The sequence below is a fragment of the Pan paniscus genome, chromosome 16 (genome assembly GCF_029289425.2).
Source record: "Pan paniscus chromosome 16, NHGRI_mPanPan1-v2.0_pri, whole genome shotgun sequence".
Lineage (NCBI taxonomy): Eukaryota > Metazoa > Chordata > Mammalia > Primates > Hominidae > Pan > Pan paniscus.
The window spans coordinates 51972113-51987555 of record NC_073265.2 but is presented as its reverse complement, the minus strand read 5'-3'; the positions used below and the strand labels follow the sequence as shown (position 1 = coordinate 51987555).

The following is a 15443-nucleotide window of genomic DNA, read 5'->3' as shown; positions in this document are numbered from 1 at the left end:
AGGAGGTAATTTTTAATCACTTGACACTCTGTATTAGACACAGACCATCTGAATGGTCCATTAAACCTCAAATACATATATATTTTTATTGTATTATCCCACATTTGAAGAGCTGTTCTAATCTTTGTTAAACATTCTCCCTCCTCCTACCCTCCCTCCAAATAGTAAGACTATGAATTCTGCTGGAGGATCGTGGGAGAAGTTATTCTTTATTACTAACAGCACCTCATGCATAAGCTGATAGCATCTTTGGGAATGCCATTCCCATGAGGGCATGAGCTTCCTAAGCAGCAAAAAGAATGCAACCATGGCCTGCCTGTTTCCAGGTTCCTTTTCCTATTCAGTCAGTCTCAAGGATGGATTATCCATCCGAGAGGAGAGGCTAAGGTCAACTCCAGACAACCACCTCCACACCCACCTGAGCTTGGCCAGCCATCTCAATGCCAGCATCGAGGAATTCATCAAAATCATCACTGAACTTTCCAGAGGCTGCAGCCAACTCTCCACTCTGGCCCCGGGTGGCATGGACCACTTCCCCAGCAGACTGGTTCAGATCAGCTGCTGCCTGGTTCAGTTCACTCTGGGCTTCCTGGAAAGGCTTCGTGCTTGGAGGTAGCTGTGGGGAACAGACAGCACACCCCATGAGACATTCTGCTTTGCAGGGGAGGGATAAAAGGAAGGTATTGTGGAGGGGAGACAGACTCTTCAGAGATGCATTTGAGTCATCACGATTAAAAGGCTCTGAGTCATCTGAGCCCATTTTATTAATAGGTTTGACCACCAACATATACATCCATTCATTCATTTAAATGTATCAAACACCTGCTCAGTGCTAGACACTGTGGATCTAAAAATGTAAGCTATCTACAGGGGCTCAAGGTTTCCTAAGTGGCAGAGACAGGATCCACACCAAGGCAATCCGACTCCAGGGTCCATTCTCTAAAACTCTACCCTATTTTGTCTCTGTTAAGATGAAAGCTAAGTTTTAGCTTTGTAAACTAAAAGGCAGATGCTCTCAAACTTCAAATCATGTTCTTCCAAACTAAGAGCCACCAATTATATTAGTGGCCTTTGCTAATAACTTTTAAATGTCATCTAGCAGAATGATAACCATTTGTGAAAAGTTCTAGGGAGTTAAGCTAGACTCTATTCATCACCCACATACATTGCCTCTATACCTGTGCAGAGAAGAAATAAAGATGCACGAGCACAAACCCTCCTTCAGCAGACTCACAAAGCAGGGAAGGGAAAAGGCCCCAAGGTGAAATTCCTCAGACTACTCGCTCTCTCACTGAGTCTTGGACACATGTACCCTTCCAACACCTGATTGTCACTATCTGAGATGTCCTGATGAGAAGACAGGTGACCACATACCCCTTTGCCTGTCTCACTGGGACGATCCAAGAGGAAATGGCAACATGGGCTCAAAGAAAAAGTAAACTTTAAAAGCTCCACCTGGGAACTTTGTTGATCAGACAGCAAAACATGGAAAACAAAGACTGGCGGGAAAAACAGGACTCCTAAAGGAAGGGTTAGCTGCTCAGAGATCTCATGGAGAGAAGAAGACTTCACTCACACCTAACGCGAGCCTAGTCCCCCAGTGTCCTTTCTCAATCTAAGAGCCTCTCACCGAATCCACAAGCAGCTTCTTGCTGGACTCCCCAATGCTCTTCAAGGCCACGTCCACATCCTTCTGCCCAGGGAGGCAATTTACGCAGTTATTCAAGGAGTGTGAGACGGCTTTAGCCACCTGAATTCGTGGAGGGAGAGAAGCACCTTTAAGTATAAACATTTCTGCACATTTGTTAGGAATGGGCAGTGAAACATGCAGAGCTGAAACAGATAAGGAAATAACCCAGCAGCATCCACCTGCCACTCTTACCTGTCTTACATCACCTCATCCAGGCCCCTTGTCCCAGAGAAGATGTTTTCCACCCTCTTATTGGGATTAATATTCTGTCTCAGCAAAGGGTCCGACACAGTGACACAGCACATCCCACCTGCTCCCCAAAGCCAGGGTAAGCCACAGTTTTGTGATTCAAATATAGAACTCTCCAGCATGAGGTCAGGTTCTAAAGCAAAGATTTCTTATACCAAGAGAAATGAAAATATCCCCCTTCTTGGGAGCCCTGCTGAGGTCGCCGAGGTGGAAGGAGATCTTGAGTTTTTTGGATCACAATTAGAAGGCCTGTGGTTAATTTCTGCTCAGTGACTCATGGGGCCATCCTCCCAAACCTCACTCTGCCCAAGGGCAAGTGGGGTGCTCTGAGCACAACCTGGAGCTGCCCTCACACTGCCTAGAAATGTCTGGTGGCTCCCTGTTTGCATTCTTTGGTATCCTCAATTAAAAGGAAGGTCTTTGGAGGTGAGGAATGTCATTCCCTCTCATCTAAGCCATCTCCTTCCCAGCCCCACGTCTAGGACTCTGCCTGGATGCTCCTTAGCTAACTGGTTCCATCAGGCAGTCGAAGAATCATTTAAAGAAGTAATAGAGCGCCAGGGTTGAAAACTTCTGAGTGGCCAGCCCTAGCGGATCTACCTCATTCCCTGGCAAGGAACAGCAATATAGCTCAGCACACATAGGCCCAAAACAAGCATGTTATGTCCTGGCTCTGAAACTCCCAAGGACAGAATTCAAAGGCCCCCATGCCCTCTGCTGACTGTGAATTAAGCAGATCACACATTACTATGGAGAATACTAGGCAAGACTTACAAAAGTGAGTATCATGTATGGCCAGCATCGTTATGACCTTTGGAAGTTTCTGAAAACATCTGCTGTGTCAGTGTTCATATCAGGGAAAAGTGTCCAGGAGACAGCCCGACCACATGTCCACGTTAATGATGACCATGACAACCACAATTTCTCATTCCTAGCCTCACCTGAGCCAGTCTTTGTTGACGCTCTGCATCTCCAGGTGCAATCAGGGCCTGCTTGGCCTCTTGAATGAGCATGGCGGAGCCCTCCATCACGTCTCGAGCAGAATCTAACATGGCATGGGCAGCCGTGGGGTCGGTTGTCGATGCAGCCACTCCACGGGCGGCCTGGGCCAGTGTTTTCAGAGCTTGGGCCGTCTCTCTAGCAGCCACCCCTGGGGAAAAAAGTCCATCAGATTTCCAATTAGACTCCATCTAAATGGCACATTTTACTTAGGAATAAGCTTCTGGACCAGGGCCTGGCAGAGAAGGGAAGCTGCAGATTAGTCTTCATAAAATTTGAATTGCTGTGTTTCTCAAAGAAGTAGCTGGCTTCAGAAACATATCCCCCTGGCTCTGGGCCAAACCAAGAGACACATTAATAACAAATGCAATACTAAAGACTTCTTCCCCCTGACTTCCCTTGCTCCCACTGCCCCACTGTCCCTAGACCTAGAACACCAAGCGCATGGGAGTGAGTACACAGATGGAATTACCTGGGTATGTTCATGCACACGTTTGCGGGAGGCCATTTAAAAGCACCTTTCTTCTCAATTGTCTTTCTGGGGTATAACTTACAGTACACTACAGTGAACAAGTCTACATGTGCAGCTCGGTGAATTGGTACATATGGATACAGCCACATATCCACCATCAGTTGTGCCAGTCAATGCTCCCTTCATACCAGAAGTAATCACCATTCTAACGTCTATTACCTTAGACTACTTTTACCTGTTCTTTTTTTTTTTTGAGACATAGTCTCGCTCTGTCGCCCAGGCTGGAGTGCAGTGGCGCGATCTTGGCTCACTGCAAGCTCTGCCTCCCAGGTTCACGCCATTCTCCTGCCTCAGCCTCCCAAGTATCTGGGACTACAGATGCCCACCACCATACCCGGCTAATTTTTTTGCATTTTCTTTTTTTAGTAGAGACGGGGTTTCACTGTGTTAGGCAGGATGGTCTCAATCTCCTGACCTCATGATCTGCCCACCTTGGCCTCCCAAAGTGCTGGGATTACAGGCGTCAGCCACTGCGCCCAGCCTGTTACCTGTTCTTAAACTTCATGTTAACAGAACCACATATATATATTCTTTTGTGTCGGCTTTCTTTCTCTGACCATAATGCTGTGAGATTCAGTTAAGTTGTGATGTCTGGCAGTTCATTCTTTTTTCTTGCTATATAGTATTCCACTATACAAATATGCCAATATTTGTTTATCCATTCTCCTGTTGATGGACATTTGGGTTGTTTCCTGTTTGGGGCTGTTATGAATGAATCTAACAAGAAAGTTCTTATATACATATTCAAGTGGCCATATGGGATCACTTCTCTTAGATATAAACCTAGGAGTTGAACTGCTAGGTCATACAGTAAGTATATATTTAGCTTTAGAAGATACTACAAAAACAGTTTTCCAAAATGACTTTACCATTACACATTCCACTGGCAATCTGTAAGAACTGCAGTTGCTCTACATCCTAGCCAACACCAGGTAGCATCGGATTTTAATTTAATCATTCTGATGCATGTGTAGCTGCATCTCAATGAGGTTTTAACTTTTATGTCCTTAATGGGTAATGATGTTGAGCACCTTTGCATGTACTTAATGGCCATTTAGATATCCTCTTTTGTGAAGTGCCTCCTTCTCTTTAAATTTGCATCTAAACAGATGATGGGATTTGGTGATAAACGATGAATATAAACTAGTCCTTTAAAGCTGTAGCACCACCTCATGCGGAATAAACGTGAGTCTTACTACCTGGCACGCAGTCCTTGGCACACCCAAGAAGAGGATGAAGACTGGAGATGCCAGGACATATATAACGCCTGAGAATCGCTGAACAGCTTACCCTAGAGCTCATCTCATGAAATTTCACAGATGAAGCCTGGTGCTGAGACATATCTTGCCCACAAACACTTCCAGAGGTGGCAAGAGAGCTAGATCTGAGCTTTCCTCACTTTGAGGTCAAATATTCTTTATAGTGCTCTTTGCGGTAGAGAACTATGAGCCCTTTTTGTTAGAACATATAAGATCTACGTGAAAAATACGCAAATCAATGTCTCTCTCGCACTGAACTTTTGAAATGACTGTTTTCTACAGGACTGAGCTGGAAGGTCTCTCGGCACCAGTGAGTGTGGTCTTTACCAGCCACTGCTTCAGCTGAGTCAGCACCTCCACAGCAGGTGGTCTTTTCCTCACTGAGGGTGAGGCTCTGAGATACAATAGAGTGTGAAAGGCCTCAGATCCATAAAACCAGATGGGTTTGCAGTGCTGCAGACTTGCTAATATGTAAATATTTAGTAAATCACACAGCTGGGATATAAAACTACGATCTAATCAAGGTAAATGACAAAGCTACCAATCTATCATTTATCCCATGGCACTTCTGAGTATAGCTGGCAGAATAAAAGAATTTTAAACTAAGTGCTTTTTATTGGCAGAGGAGAAGCCCAGAAGAGAAAGCACAAAGGTGAACAAAGCTAAGGTGAAGGAGAGAAACAATCTGAGGAGAATGGTCATTCCATTTTACGCTTAAGCTTTTGGCACAGGGTTGAAGGATGCTGTTGCTCAGAAAAGCGCCAGATGTAGTTAAGACCTCATCTGGCTCTGGCTCTGCTGCTGATTAGCTGTGTGGTCTAGACTGCTGCCTTTTCCTTCTGGGCCTCCCTTTCTCATGGGTTTTAGGAGAGGCTGAGTTCCTAGCTCTGACCATTGCAGATTCTAGGCTGTGATTTCTAGACCTCTCCTCGTCTTCCCATTTGTCATATGGACTCTTGAATCCACTTCTATCTGAGTCATATGTAAGTTTGGAGGAGTAAATCATTTATCATATGTAATTAGAAAAGACATGTTTATGCAAAACCCATTTAGTGAAAAACCTTTCATAGATTCATACAATTTAAAAAAACGCAGAAATCAGAAGAGCTAAATTCCAAGAACAACCTGGTCCATCCCCTGTGTTTTCTGCTAAGGACTCACAGTGAAATCTCAAAGCACATCAAGGATCTTCTTGAGAGAGATCAGGTTTCTGGAAACAGGAAGCCATACCATCAAAAGGACAAAAGAAGGCCACGAGAGGTCAGAAAGCCCAGTGAACACCCATGGCGGTGCATGGCTGAACGCACAGCAACATTCTCAATGGTCATCACTACAGGGTCAGATCCCCAAGCAAACAACACCCACCGAATGGAACTGTTCCTGTAGTCAAAGTGTGCACCACAATACCAGAACCACCAGTGTGAAATACTAAAGCAGATTTCTGTTTCTATAACCACAGTCCTTTGAAAACACAGATTACTTTCACAGTATTCTTGCCATCTGGATCTTAAATGATACTTAGTAACAGAGTCTTATATAGGCATATCAAGTGATATCAAATATAGTCGCATTCTACATAATGGTTGCTATTCTTTACCAGAATTCATGTGGATTGTGTATCCAGACAGTATTGGGCCACATAGCAACCTCAGAAGACAAAGACCAGGTATGACACAAATCTTTTATCTGTTCCAAAGTATTTACAAAGGGTTATGTGTAACTGTAATCAGCTATACAGAAATATATTTTGAAAACTGCATTGGCCAAACAGAAACACACTTGCATTAGAATACAGCCCAGTGGCAGCTCACGTGCAACTTCTGAAAACCCCACACACCTCAATTATGGACAAGGAAACTGAGACCCATGGAGAAGTTTTCCACACACGCTCTCTCTTTCCTTGCTTCCCATCCATTCTCCAACCTTCCTGAAACTGCCTTCAACAAGGAGAATAGTGACCTCCTTATTCCTAAAGCTAATGGATGCTTAAGTCTCCCATTTGACATGACTTTCTGGGCAGCAACTGTGTCTATGGCTCTAGAGACATCCCTCTCTCCTGGTTTCCCTGCCCTCTCCACAGCTCCATGTTCTTCTTTCTTTCAAAGATTTCCATTGCCAGTTTCCTCCCTAACCAGCCAGGTTCTTCAGGATTACAACTGATAAGCTGTCTCTCACTCTACCACTCCCTGCTGGCAAAATTATCTACTTCCAATCATTATCATTTTACCAATAATTTTCAAATCTGTATCATCCAGCCCAGCCTTCTCTACTGAGTTTCAGAGCCAAAGATTTAGCTGCCTAATGATGCTCTCACTGCATATTCTCCAAGCACTTCAAATGGAATATATTTAGTGCCGAACCCAGCATTCCTGAGCTTCACCTCCCCTGCTCCTACCAATGGTCCTGTGTTCCCACCAGTGATTCATACAACTCTTCACTCAGCTCTAAGGCCAAACACTTGGAACCGTTCATGTTACCGTCTCCACCAACTTCTAACCAGTCACCAAGAACGATTGGGTTTTTGCTTCTTCAATCGACCACTTCGTCTCCACTGTAGGACACTACCATCTCTTACCTGGATTAATGCAACAGCCTGCTTGCCTACCACTTTGTTTCCGTCCAATCTATTCTACACACAGGAGGAAGGGCGACCTATACAAAAAGCAATCTGAACTGTGTCCACAGATGAAAAACATGTTCACATATTCTTCAGTTAAAGTATAACTCATTTATTTCAGCTTATGAGGCCCTTTAGGATCTGACCCTGGCCTAACTTTTCAGCGTTATCCTCTTATTTCTCACTTACTCTTTGCCTATTACTTTCACCATCTTCAGTTCCTTCCATCATCCTTCTCTCATCTTTAAGGCATCATACATGCAGTGCTCACTTATGCAACTGCCTTCCAGTGCCTGCCAAAATTAAATGGGGCTACTTCTAGGCTGTTTTTCAGACACCAACTAGACAGCATGTCTTCCTGGGTGTTATTGGTATGAGATGACGCAACATGTAAAGTAGTCTTTTCTCTACTAAATATGCATTTCATCATCTACACAACAGCTGGCAAGATTTCGGGAAAGTGTAGACATTTTTGAAATTTAAATCTCTCATATTACCCTATGATTTTCTAAGAATTTTATCATACTTTTCCTCCTCCTAGAATGCTAAAGGAGTCCTAAACAATCCACAAAGCCCTCGCTAAGTGTCAATTCTGCTCTGAAAATTTCCCCTACCTTCCCATTGGGATCAAATTTTGCATTCTTATTATTGCAGGTACTTTATATACTGTACTATAACTTTGCGTTCCTATTGTGCTCATTAAAATTTTTATTTTCAAAGTAATAAATGTATACAGTTTTTACAAATCAAAGAGGATTTTGCTTGTAGTGATGGCAGAATAACTTACTGAAAATCAGCCTTCCCACACAGAAACTCTGGAAAACATATATAAAACATTTATTTGAAGACACTGGAGAAATACCAAGGCACCAAGGTAAAGAGGGCCAAGATCTTGAAATGAAGGAGTGAGTCCAATGTTTAGGATTGCTTTTTCTCTAAAGGCATTTCCTAATTTGTAACCTATTGCCAAGAAGCTGAGTAAAGTTTCTTGATATCTCATGGGGCTAGGAAGAGAAAAAGCATAGTTCTGAGCCCAAAAAAGCAGAATAGCCCTGGTAAACAGCAACCCTTTCAGACGGGACACACAAGGGCTACACCCTCAAAGGTAAACTGGAAACAGACCACACAATTTCCAATCAGCTCAGTTCCTGCATTTTTATTGTGATCTGTCCTTATCTTATCCACCTGCCAGAAGTGAAGAGTAATCCTATGTAGGGAAAAAAACATAATTCAGGGCCTCAAACTATCTCTACAATTTAAAATAGCAATGTTCAGTCTTAAAGAAAAAAAAAGAAAACACCAGGAGACAAAACCAATGGCTGAAAAACCAAGAGGTGGGAAAAAAAAAAAAATCCCTGACAATAAAAACAGGCTACAGGCTATCCAGATATTAGGATACTGGACTTCAACTTTAAATAACTGTGATAAATATGTTGAAGAAATTAGATGACAACATACAGAATTCCAGCAGAGACACAAACTATAAGTAAATAATCAAATGGATATTCTAAAACTGAAAAATAAGATACTTACAATTAAAATCTCAACTGAAGGGGTTGAAAGCAGAATAGACACCACTAAAGAGAGGAAAAGTGAACTGGAAGATAGATCAAAAGCGGATACTGAGAATAAAGCATGAAAAGAAAAACTATGAAGAAGAAAAGGGTACAGAAGATGTAGGAAACACAGTGAAATGATCTAGCATAAGAGAAAGGAAATGGGACAGAAGCAATATTTGAAGAAACAAAGGTTGATTTTTTGAAAACTGGCCTAGGACAACAAATCCCATTTTCAACGAGCACTTGCAACCCAAAGGAGGATAAATATGCAGGGAAACTCCTCCAGGCACACTGCTGGAAAATCGAAGACTAAAAAAACTCAAAAAGCAAGGAAAGGGGAAAAATAAAACCGCATTACCTTCATAGCTTCACAACAGAAATAAAGGAAGCCAGCAACAATGGAATAACATCTCCAAAGTGCTGGAAGAAAACAACTGCCAACCTAAAATTGTGTAAGTGATATTATCCACCCAAAATAAAAGCTAAACAAAAGCATCTTTAGACAAACCAAAATGGAAAGAACTTGTCACCAGTAGATTAATACTAAGGAAAATAATGAAGGGAGTTCTTCAGGTAGAAGAGAAATGATCCCTAATGAAAGCTCCTGGAGACGCAGAAGGAACGAAGGGTGATGGAAAGGGCAACTATGGGAGGAAATCCAAATGAATAAGGACTATCTGGAACAATACTGAGACTGTATTACGGAGATGAAAACATACCTAGAATTAAAACATAAGGCTGGGTGTGGTGGCTCACACCTGTAATCCCAGCACTTTGGGAGGCCGAGGAGGGCAGATTACGAGGTCAAAAGATCAAGACCATCCTGGCCAACATGGTGAAACCCCGTCTCTACTAAAAATACAAAAATTAGCTGGGTGTGGTGGCAAACACCTATAGTCCCAGCCACTTAGGAGGCTGAGGCAGGAGGCTGAGGCAGGAGAATTGCTTGAACCCAGGAAGCAGAGGTTGCAGTGAGCCAAGATAGTGCCACTGCACTCCAGCCTGACAACAGCATGAGACTCCATCTCAAAAAAAAAAACAAAAAAAAAGACAACAATAAAATAATTGAAAGAAAGGTAAATGAAGTTAACATGTCTCAAGATTCTTGCATTATGCAGGAAGAGGTAAACAGAGTAACTTAGATTTAAAGAAATCATAAAAGAATAGTAAATGAATGTACAACTAACTAATCAAGAGGAAGGAAACAGAATTTAGAAAATGCATATGAATCTGAAAGGAGGCAAGCAAAGGTGAAAAAAAGGAACTTACCATAGGCAGGCACAGAGAAAACAAATAGTAAGATGATAGACTCGAACCCCAACATATCAGTAATTACACTACCTATAAACAGACAAAATACTCCAATTGAAAGAAAAAGATTGTTACACCACCAAATACTCTCTGCCCTCCCCAAAGAACAATGACAAGCTCAGAGGATACCCAATCCATTAAATATAAGCATGAAGAAAAATTGAAAGTAAAAGAATGAAAAAAGTTATGTCATGCACACATTAACCAAAACAGAGACTTCTATGCAGAAAACCATAAAACTGTACTGAGAGAAAAGAAGACCTAAATAAATGGATATTCACATATTAGAAGACTCAATGATATAAAGAAGTCAGTTCTCCCCAAATTGATTCAATGTTATTCCAATAGTGGTTTAAAAATACTGGCTTAAAAAAACAGTATTTTTTATTATTATTTTGTAGGAATTGACAAGCTGATTTAGAATTTATGTGGAAATGGAAAAGGCCAAGAATAATCAACACTAACTTGAGGAAAACCAACAAAGTTGAGGATGTGCATTACCAAACATTAAGACTTAGTATAAAACTGCAATATAGTAATTAGGGAAGCATAGTACTAATATAAGAACAGGCAATTAAATCGATGGAAAAGAACAAATACCACAAACTGGTCCAAACATACATGTTCACTTATGTTACAACAGAGTGACACTAAAGATCACTGGGAAAAAGTAGCCTTTTCAATCAGTGGTGCTGGGTCAAATGGATATCTATGTGGAAAAACAATTAAATGAATCCTACTGCACATAAATAAAACTCATTCCAGATAGATCCAAGTTCTAAACATGAAAATCAAACAGTGAAGCTCTAGAATACGACAGAGGAGAACATCTGCATTAATCTTAGGCAAAAGTTTTAAAATAGGGCACAAAAAGTACTAACCATAAAGAAAAAAAGTATAAATTGGAATATATTAAAATAAAACCTTTTGTTCATCAAAAGGCACTTTAAGAGACTAAAAATGCAAATCACAATATACGAGAAATACATATAAGTAACAAAGAACTCCTATAAATGAGGAAAAGACAATAACCCAATTTTCAAATAATGGGCAAAAGACACAAACACACTTCACAAAATGGCCAATAAACCTATGAAAAGATCCTCGATGGCACTGTTCATCAGGGAAATGCAAATTAAAATCATAATGTGATACTATTGCACACAAACCAAAAGGGCTAAAGTTAAAAGACTGATGATACAAAGCGGTGACAAGGATACAGAACAACTGGAGCTTCCATACACTGCTGAAAGAAATGTACTGAACACATGGGGAAGCTCTGACCTAGGAAATCCATTCCTAGGTACACAGCTAGAAAATGCTTACTATGTTCACTAAACAACGTGGACTGGACTTGTTCCTGGCAGTGTCTTTTGGAAACAACCCAAATGCCCAAGAACAGCATAAAGAATAGCTATATTCATGTAATATAATACCATAGAGATAATGGAAATGCAAGAAGCACTGTATGTACCACAGATGAGTCTCACTAACATAGTGCTGAGAAAAAGCAGCTAGGCACGAGGGGCACATATTGTATTATTCCATTTACTTATAGCTCAAAAACAGGCAAAATTAATCTATGCTGTTAAAAGCCATGAGCGTTTACCTCTGGGGAAGGAGAGTGGGGATACAGTGATTGGGAGGGGGCACAAGGGAGCATCCAGGAGGCTGAAGATGTTTTTGATTCCTCGATCCTGGTAGTGGCTTCTTGGGTGCTTTCAATTTGTGAGACCTTATGAAGGTATCCATTTAGGATTTATGCTGTCTTCTGTGCATATATTATACTTTCATAATAATGCATATTTCAAAAAGAAGTCAAGCATGTTACTGTATAACAAAAGCAATGATCCATAACCCACTCCTCCCCTCTTCACCCTCACTCCTAGAGCCACTCAATTCCTTAAGCTTTCCTTCCATATATATTTTTAAGAAATGTGCTCATACTGAAACCTCTTGGTTTTAAAATTTGAGATATGTATAGACTTCTTACCACAATAACATTTCCTCATTGTATAACTTTTCTGCTTTTCTTAGAGTTGATGATTGTGCAATCTGTTCCTTATAGAGACTCCTGTTTAAGGAGTCTCCTACCTTCAGGGGCACCTGGCCTCACTCCACAGGGTTCTGCAGCACAACTCAGCTTGCTTCCTTGCTGGTTCCCCTACCTCTCAGCTTTCTGTTCACTTGCCTCTACCTGTTAGCACGCATCTGTCTCCTTCCATTTTCACACATTCCATTGACATCTTATTTGTTGTCATCTCTTATTCTCTTTAACCTTTTTTTATGCCTTTACTTTAGCGGGATTCCAGGATTCACAGATAGACCTGGAAGTCTACAATTCCTATTTCTTTATAGTCTAATGGGGCTAATCCATAAATGGTTTGGGGGAATCACATTTTATTAGTCTTTGTGTGCTTAGTATCAAGCCCGGTAACAAGCACATGGTGCTTGAAAAATATATGGTGAACTGCTGGGAGAAAAATGTCACGTGTATTGTCAAAGGAATGAACTCCTCCTCCTCCCCCACTACACCCAGTGGCCTGAAGCTGGCCACAGCAGCATGAAGGGCGTGGGTCTCACCTGTGTAGTGTTCGTTGCCTTGAGCAGCACAGGTCAGCAGCTGTGCCATGGAGGAGCCCACCGCCTTGGATGTGCTTCCCAGGTCCTGAGCACATTTTTCCAGCTACAAGAATATTCAAGGAGGGAAAGAACGTAGAAGAAAAGGAACATCTGCTGAGGTCTTAGCATAATTTAGAAAAATCATGCAGATCAAACTTTGAGCCCTAGCTCTTTCCCACCAATGGCACTAAGCCGCAGCAGGGTGGTACAGGAGAAGGAGCCCGAGCTTTAGAACAAACAAATCTGGGTGCAAATCCCTGCCCCATGCCCCCTCCCCTCCCAATTACTAGCATGAGATTGAGTAAATTACTGAACCTCTCCAAGCCTCAGTTTCCTGAGGAGATCATAATACCTAGGCTCAGAAGGTTTTCAGAGAATTAATGTAGGCTCTCAACAAATGGTAGCTATTAGTATTATGCCTTTAGAAGCTAATTTAGAAAGTCTGCAACAAATCCTTAGCGAGAATTAATTATGGCTGGGCAGGAAGTGGGCAGACATCCAGCTGCACCACCTTCCTGGCATGTGGGACCATTAACATTGTTCAATTTGATCATTATACTTTGAGGAGTTCCAACTGAAAGGAAATGCAATAGAAATAGAGGGTTGGAGTGGTAAATGAGATTATGAAAATGGGCACAGTGCTTGCTTCCCATGAACAGCATGTTATTTTGCTTTGTAAACTGAATAAAAAATTCAGGGAACGAAGTCAGTAAAGGCCTAGGGTATGGATAATTATTTGATTACTAGATGAGGTTTTGGAAGAGAATTTCCAGGTATACTGCGAGAGTACAAAAAGGCATCAGAAAACAAATGCATTTTAAACCTTGCAACATGTTTTCCAAGAGAGGCAATGCTTTCCAATAAACATAGAGCCTGGTCCATTATAGCAAACAATATGTTACGACACAATACAGACTTTATTAGAGCAATTTCTTTAAAAATTCATGATGTTTTCCTGCATTCTAACTGACCAGTCTATGCTCTATGTAAAGATGGAATTACATGTCATGCCAGCCTCTCTTGCACTCCCTGGGGTATAGAACTTTGCAAAGAGACTTCCGGACCACTTTGCAAAGCTGTGGGCCCAGGAGGCAATCCCAGCGCTGTCATTAACTGGGTGACCTCAGTTAAGTGACTTAACCTCTCTGAGCCTGAGTTTCTTCTTTTTTACTATTAGGGGAACTTGATTTAACACATATTTTCTGAGTGCTTTCTATGTACCAGGCATTGTTCTACGCCTGAAGTCCCCTTTACATTCTAAAAGTCTTCAGTTCGTTCAAAGAGCCAGAAGCTCTCAAAAGCACAGGTTTTAGAGTCCTGCAAATCTGAATTCAAACCGTGGTTCGGCTCCTAACTGGCAGATAACATTGGACAGAACGGTGACAAACTCTGTGCCTCTGTGTTTCTCATCTGTAAACGGGGTTAATAAAACTTGCTCATCAAAGTTACTATCACGATAAACTACACTGTGTGTGTACAGTGCTTCACAGGTGCTTAATACATGGTGGTATTTTACTAGCAATGTTCAGTCATGTAAGGAAGTACATACAAATGAGGAGGACTGGTAAAGTTTTAGCCAACAAAACTCTGACATAAGCATCAGGAGGTGTGGTAATACGACCACAGTAGACCTCTAGTGCCATTATTCCATTTGCAGTATGGCTTTCCTGTATGGACGCACTTTGCCGTTGTCCATCCTAGTGCTTTGCATTAAGTAAATGTTTTTTTTAAATGACTGCTGATAATCTTTTCTATGTGCATCATGATAGCCTCATTGCTACCCACTTCGTAAATAAAATACTTGAGACATAGAGGAGATATGGGATGCGTGCACAGCTAGTTGATGACACAGCTGAGTGTAGAATCCAGCGCTCATAACTCCAAACCTAGTTCCTCCAGCTGCCCTGGGCATTCTTTTCAGAAAAAGACCACAGGATTAGAAACTTCTCAACATGCCGCAACTTTAGCAAACACCCTAACAACAAACGATTTAATAACGTCATAACAAAAGGTACACCCGCACCCCAGCTGGCTCTAACAGCTCACCGTTTCCCCTGGAAGTGGCTTCAGCTGGCTCTCCACGGCTGCCATCTTGGCATCCTGCAGTTCATTCTTAAGCGTCTGCACCGTATTCAGAGCTGAATCGATTTCCATCGGACCACAAGCTTCATGGGCCTGCCAACAGAGTTGGAAATATGTATACCCAGTCTGCTTGGGAAAAGTGTCCCCAAAACTTTTGCAACTTATAAAATGCCCTTCTGGATATACCCAGTGATTCTCCAAATCCAGCAGGAGGAGCAAGGAAAGCAAGTATTTTTTCTGAGAGAACAAAATCATCCTCAGTTAGAACCTTACTCTTAACTTCCTTAAACCATCAATTAGGTATGTTTCATAACTGGATATAGTAAGAGTTCCGGAAGTGACCCTTATCTGAAATGCACTTGCCTCTTAGACTCAGTGGATCATTTATTCACTGTGGCTGAGTTCTAGAGGTAGGGCACCTAGCACAGCCATGTGTGTACACAGAGTCATGGGAAAGATGCAGTGAATGAACAAATGAACACACCCAGGACTCTGGGGGCAAGTCTATGTCAACTTTATTGCT

General features: G+C 41.8%; 1 protein-coding gene across 25 annotated transcripts in view; it reads right to left on the bottom strand.

Moving 5' to 3' along the window:
• TLN2 (talin 2) overlaps positions 1-15443 on the bottom strand; it is a 453861-nt gene that overhangs the window by 104842 nt on the left and 333576 nt on the right. For all 25 annotated transcript variants that reach the window (XR_008621180.2, XM_063597112.1, XM_063597104.1 and 22 more), the window contains 5 exons: positions 14885-15013; positions 12800-12902; positions 2881-3089; positions 1631-1750; positions 419-616 (listed from right to left, as the gene is read on the bottom strand). Coding sequence is in view for 24 of the 25 variants with exons in the window: in XM_063597112.1 (XP_063453182.1) it covers positions 419-616; positions 1631-1750; positions 2881-3089; positions 12800-12902; positions 14885-15013 (759 nt within the window). In the remaining variant the exon portion in view is untranslated. The remainder of the gene's footprint in view (positions 1-418; positions 617-1630; positions 1751-2880; positions 3090-12799; positions 12903-14884; positions 15014-15443) is intronic.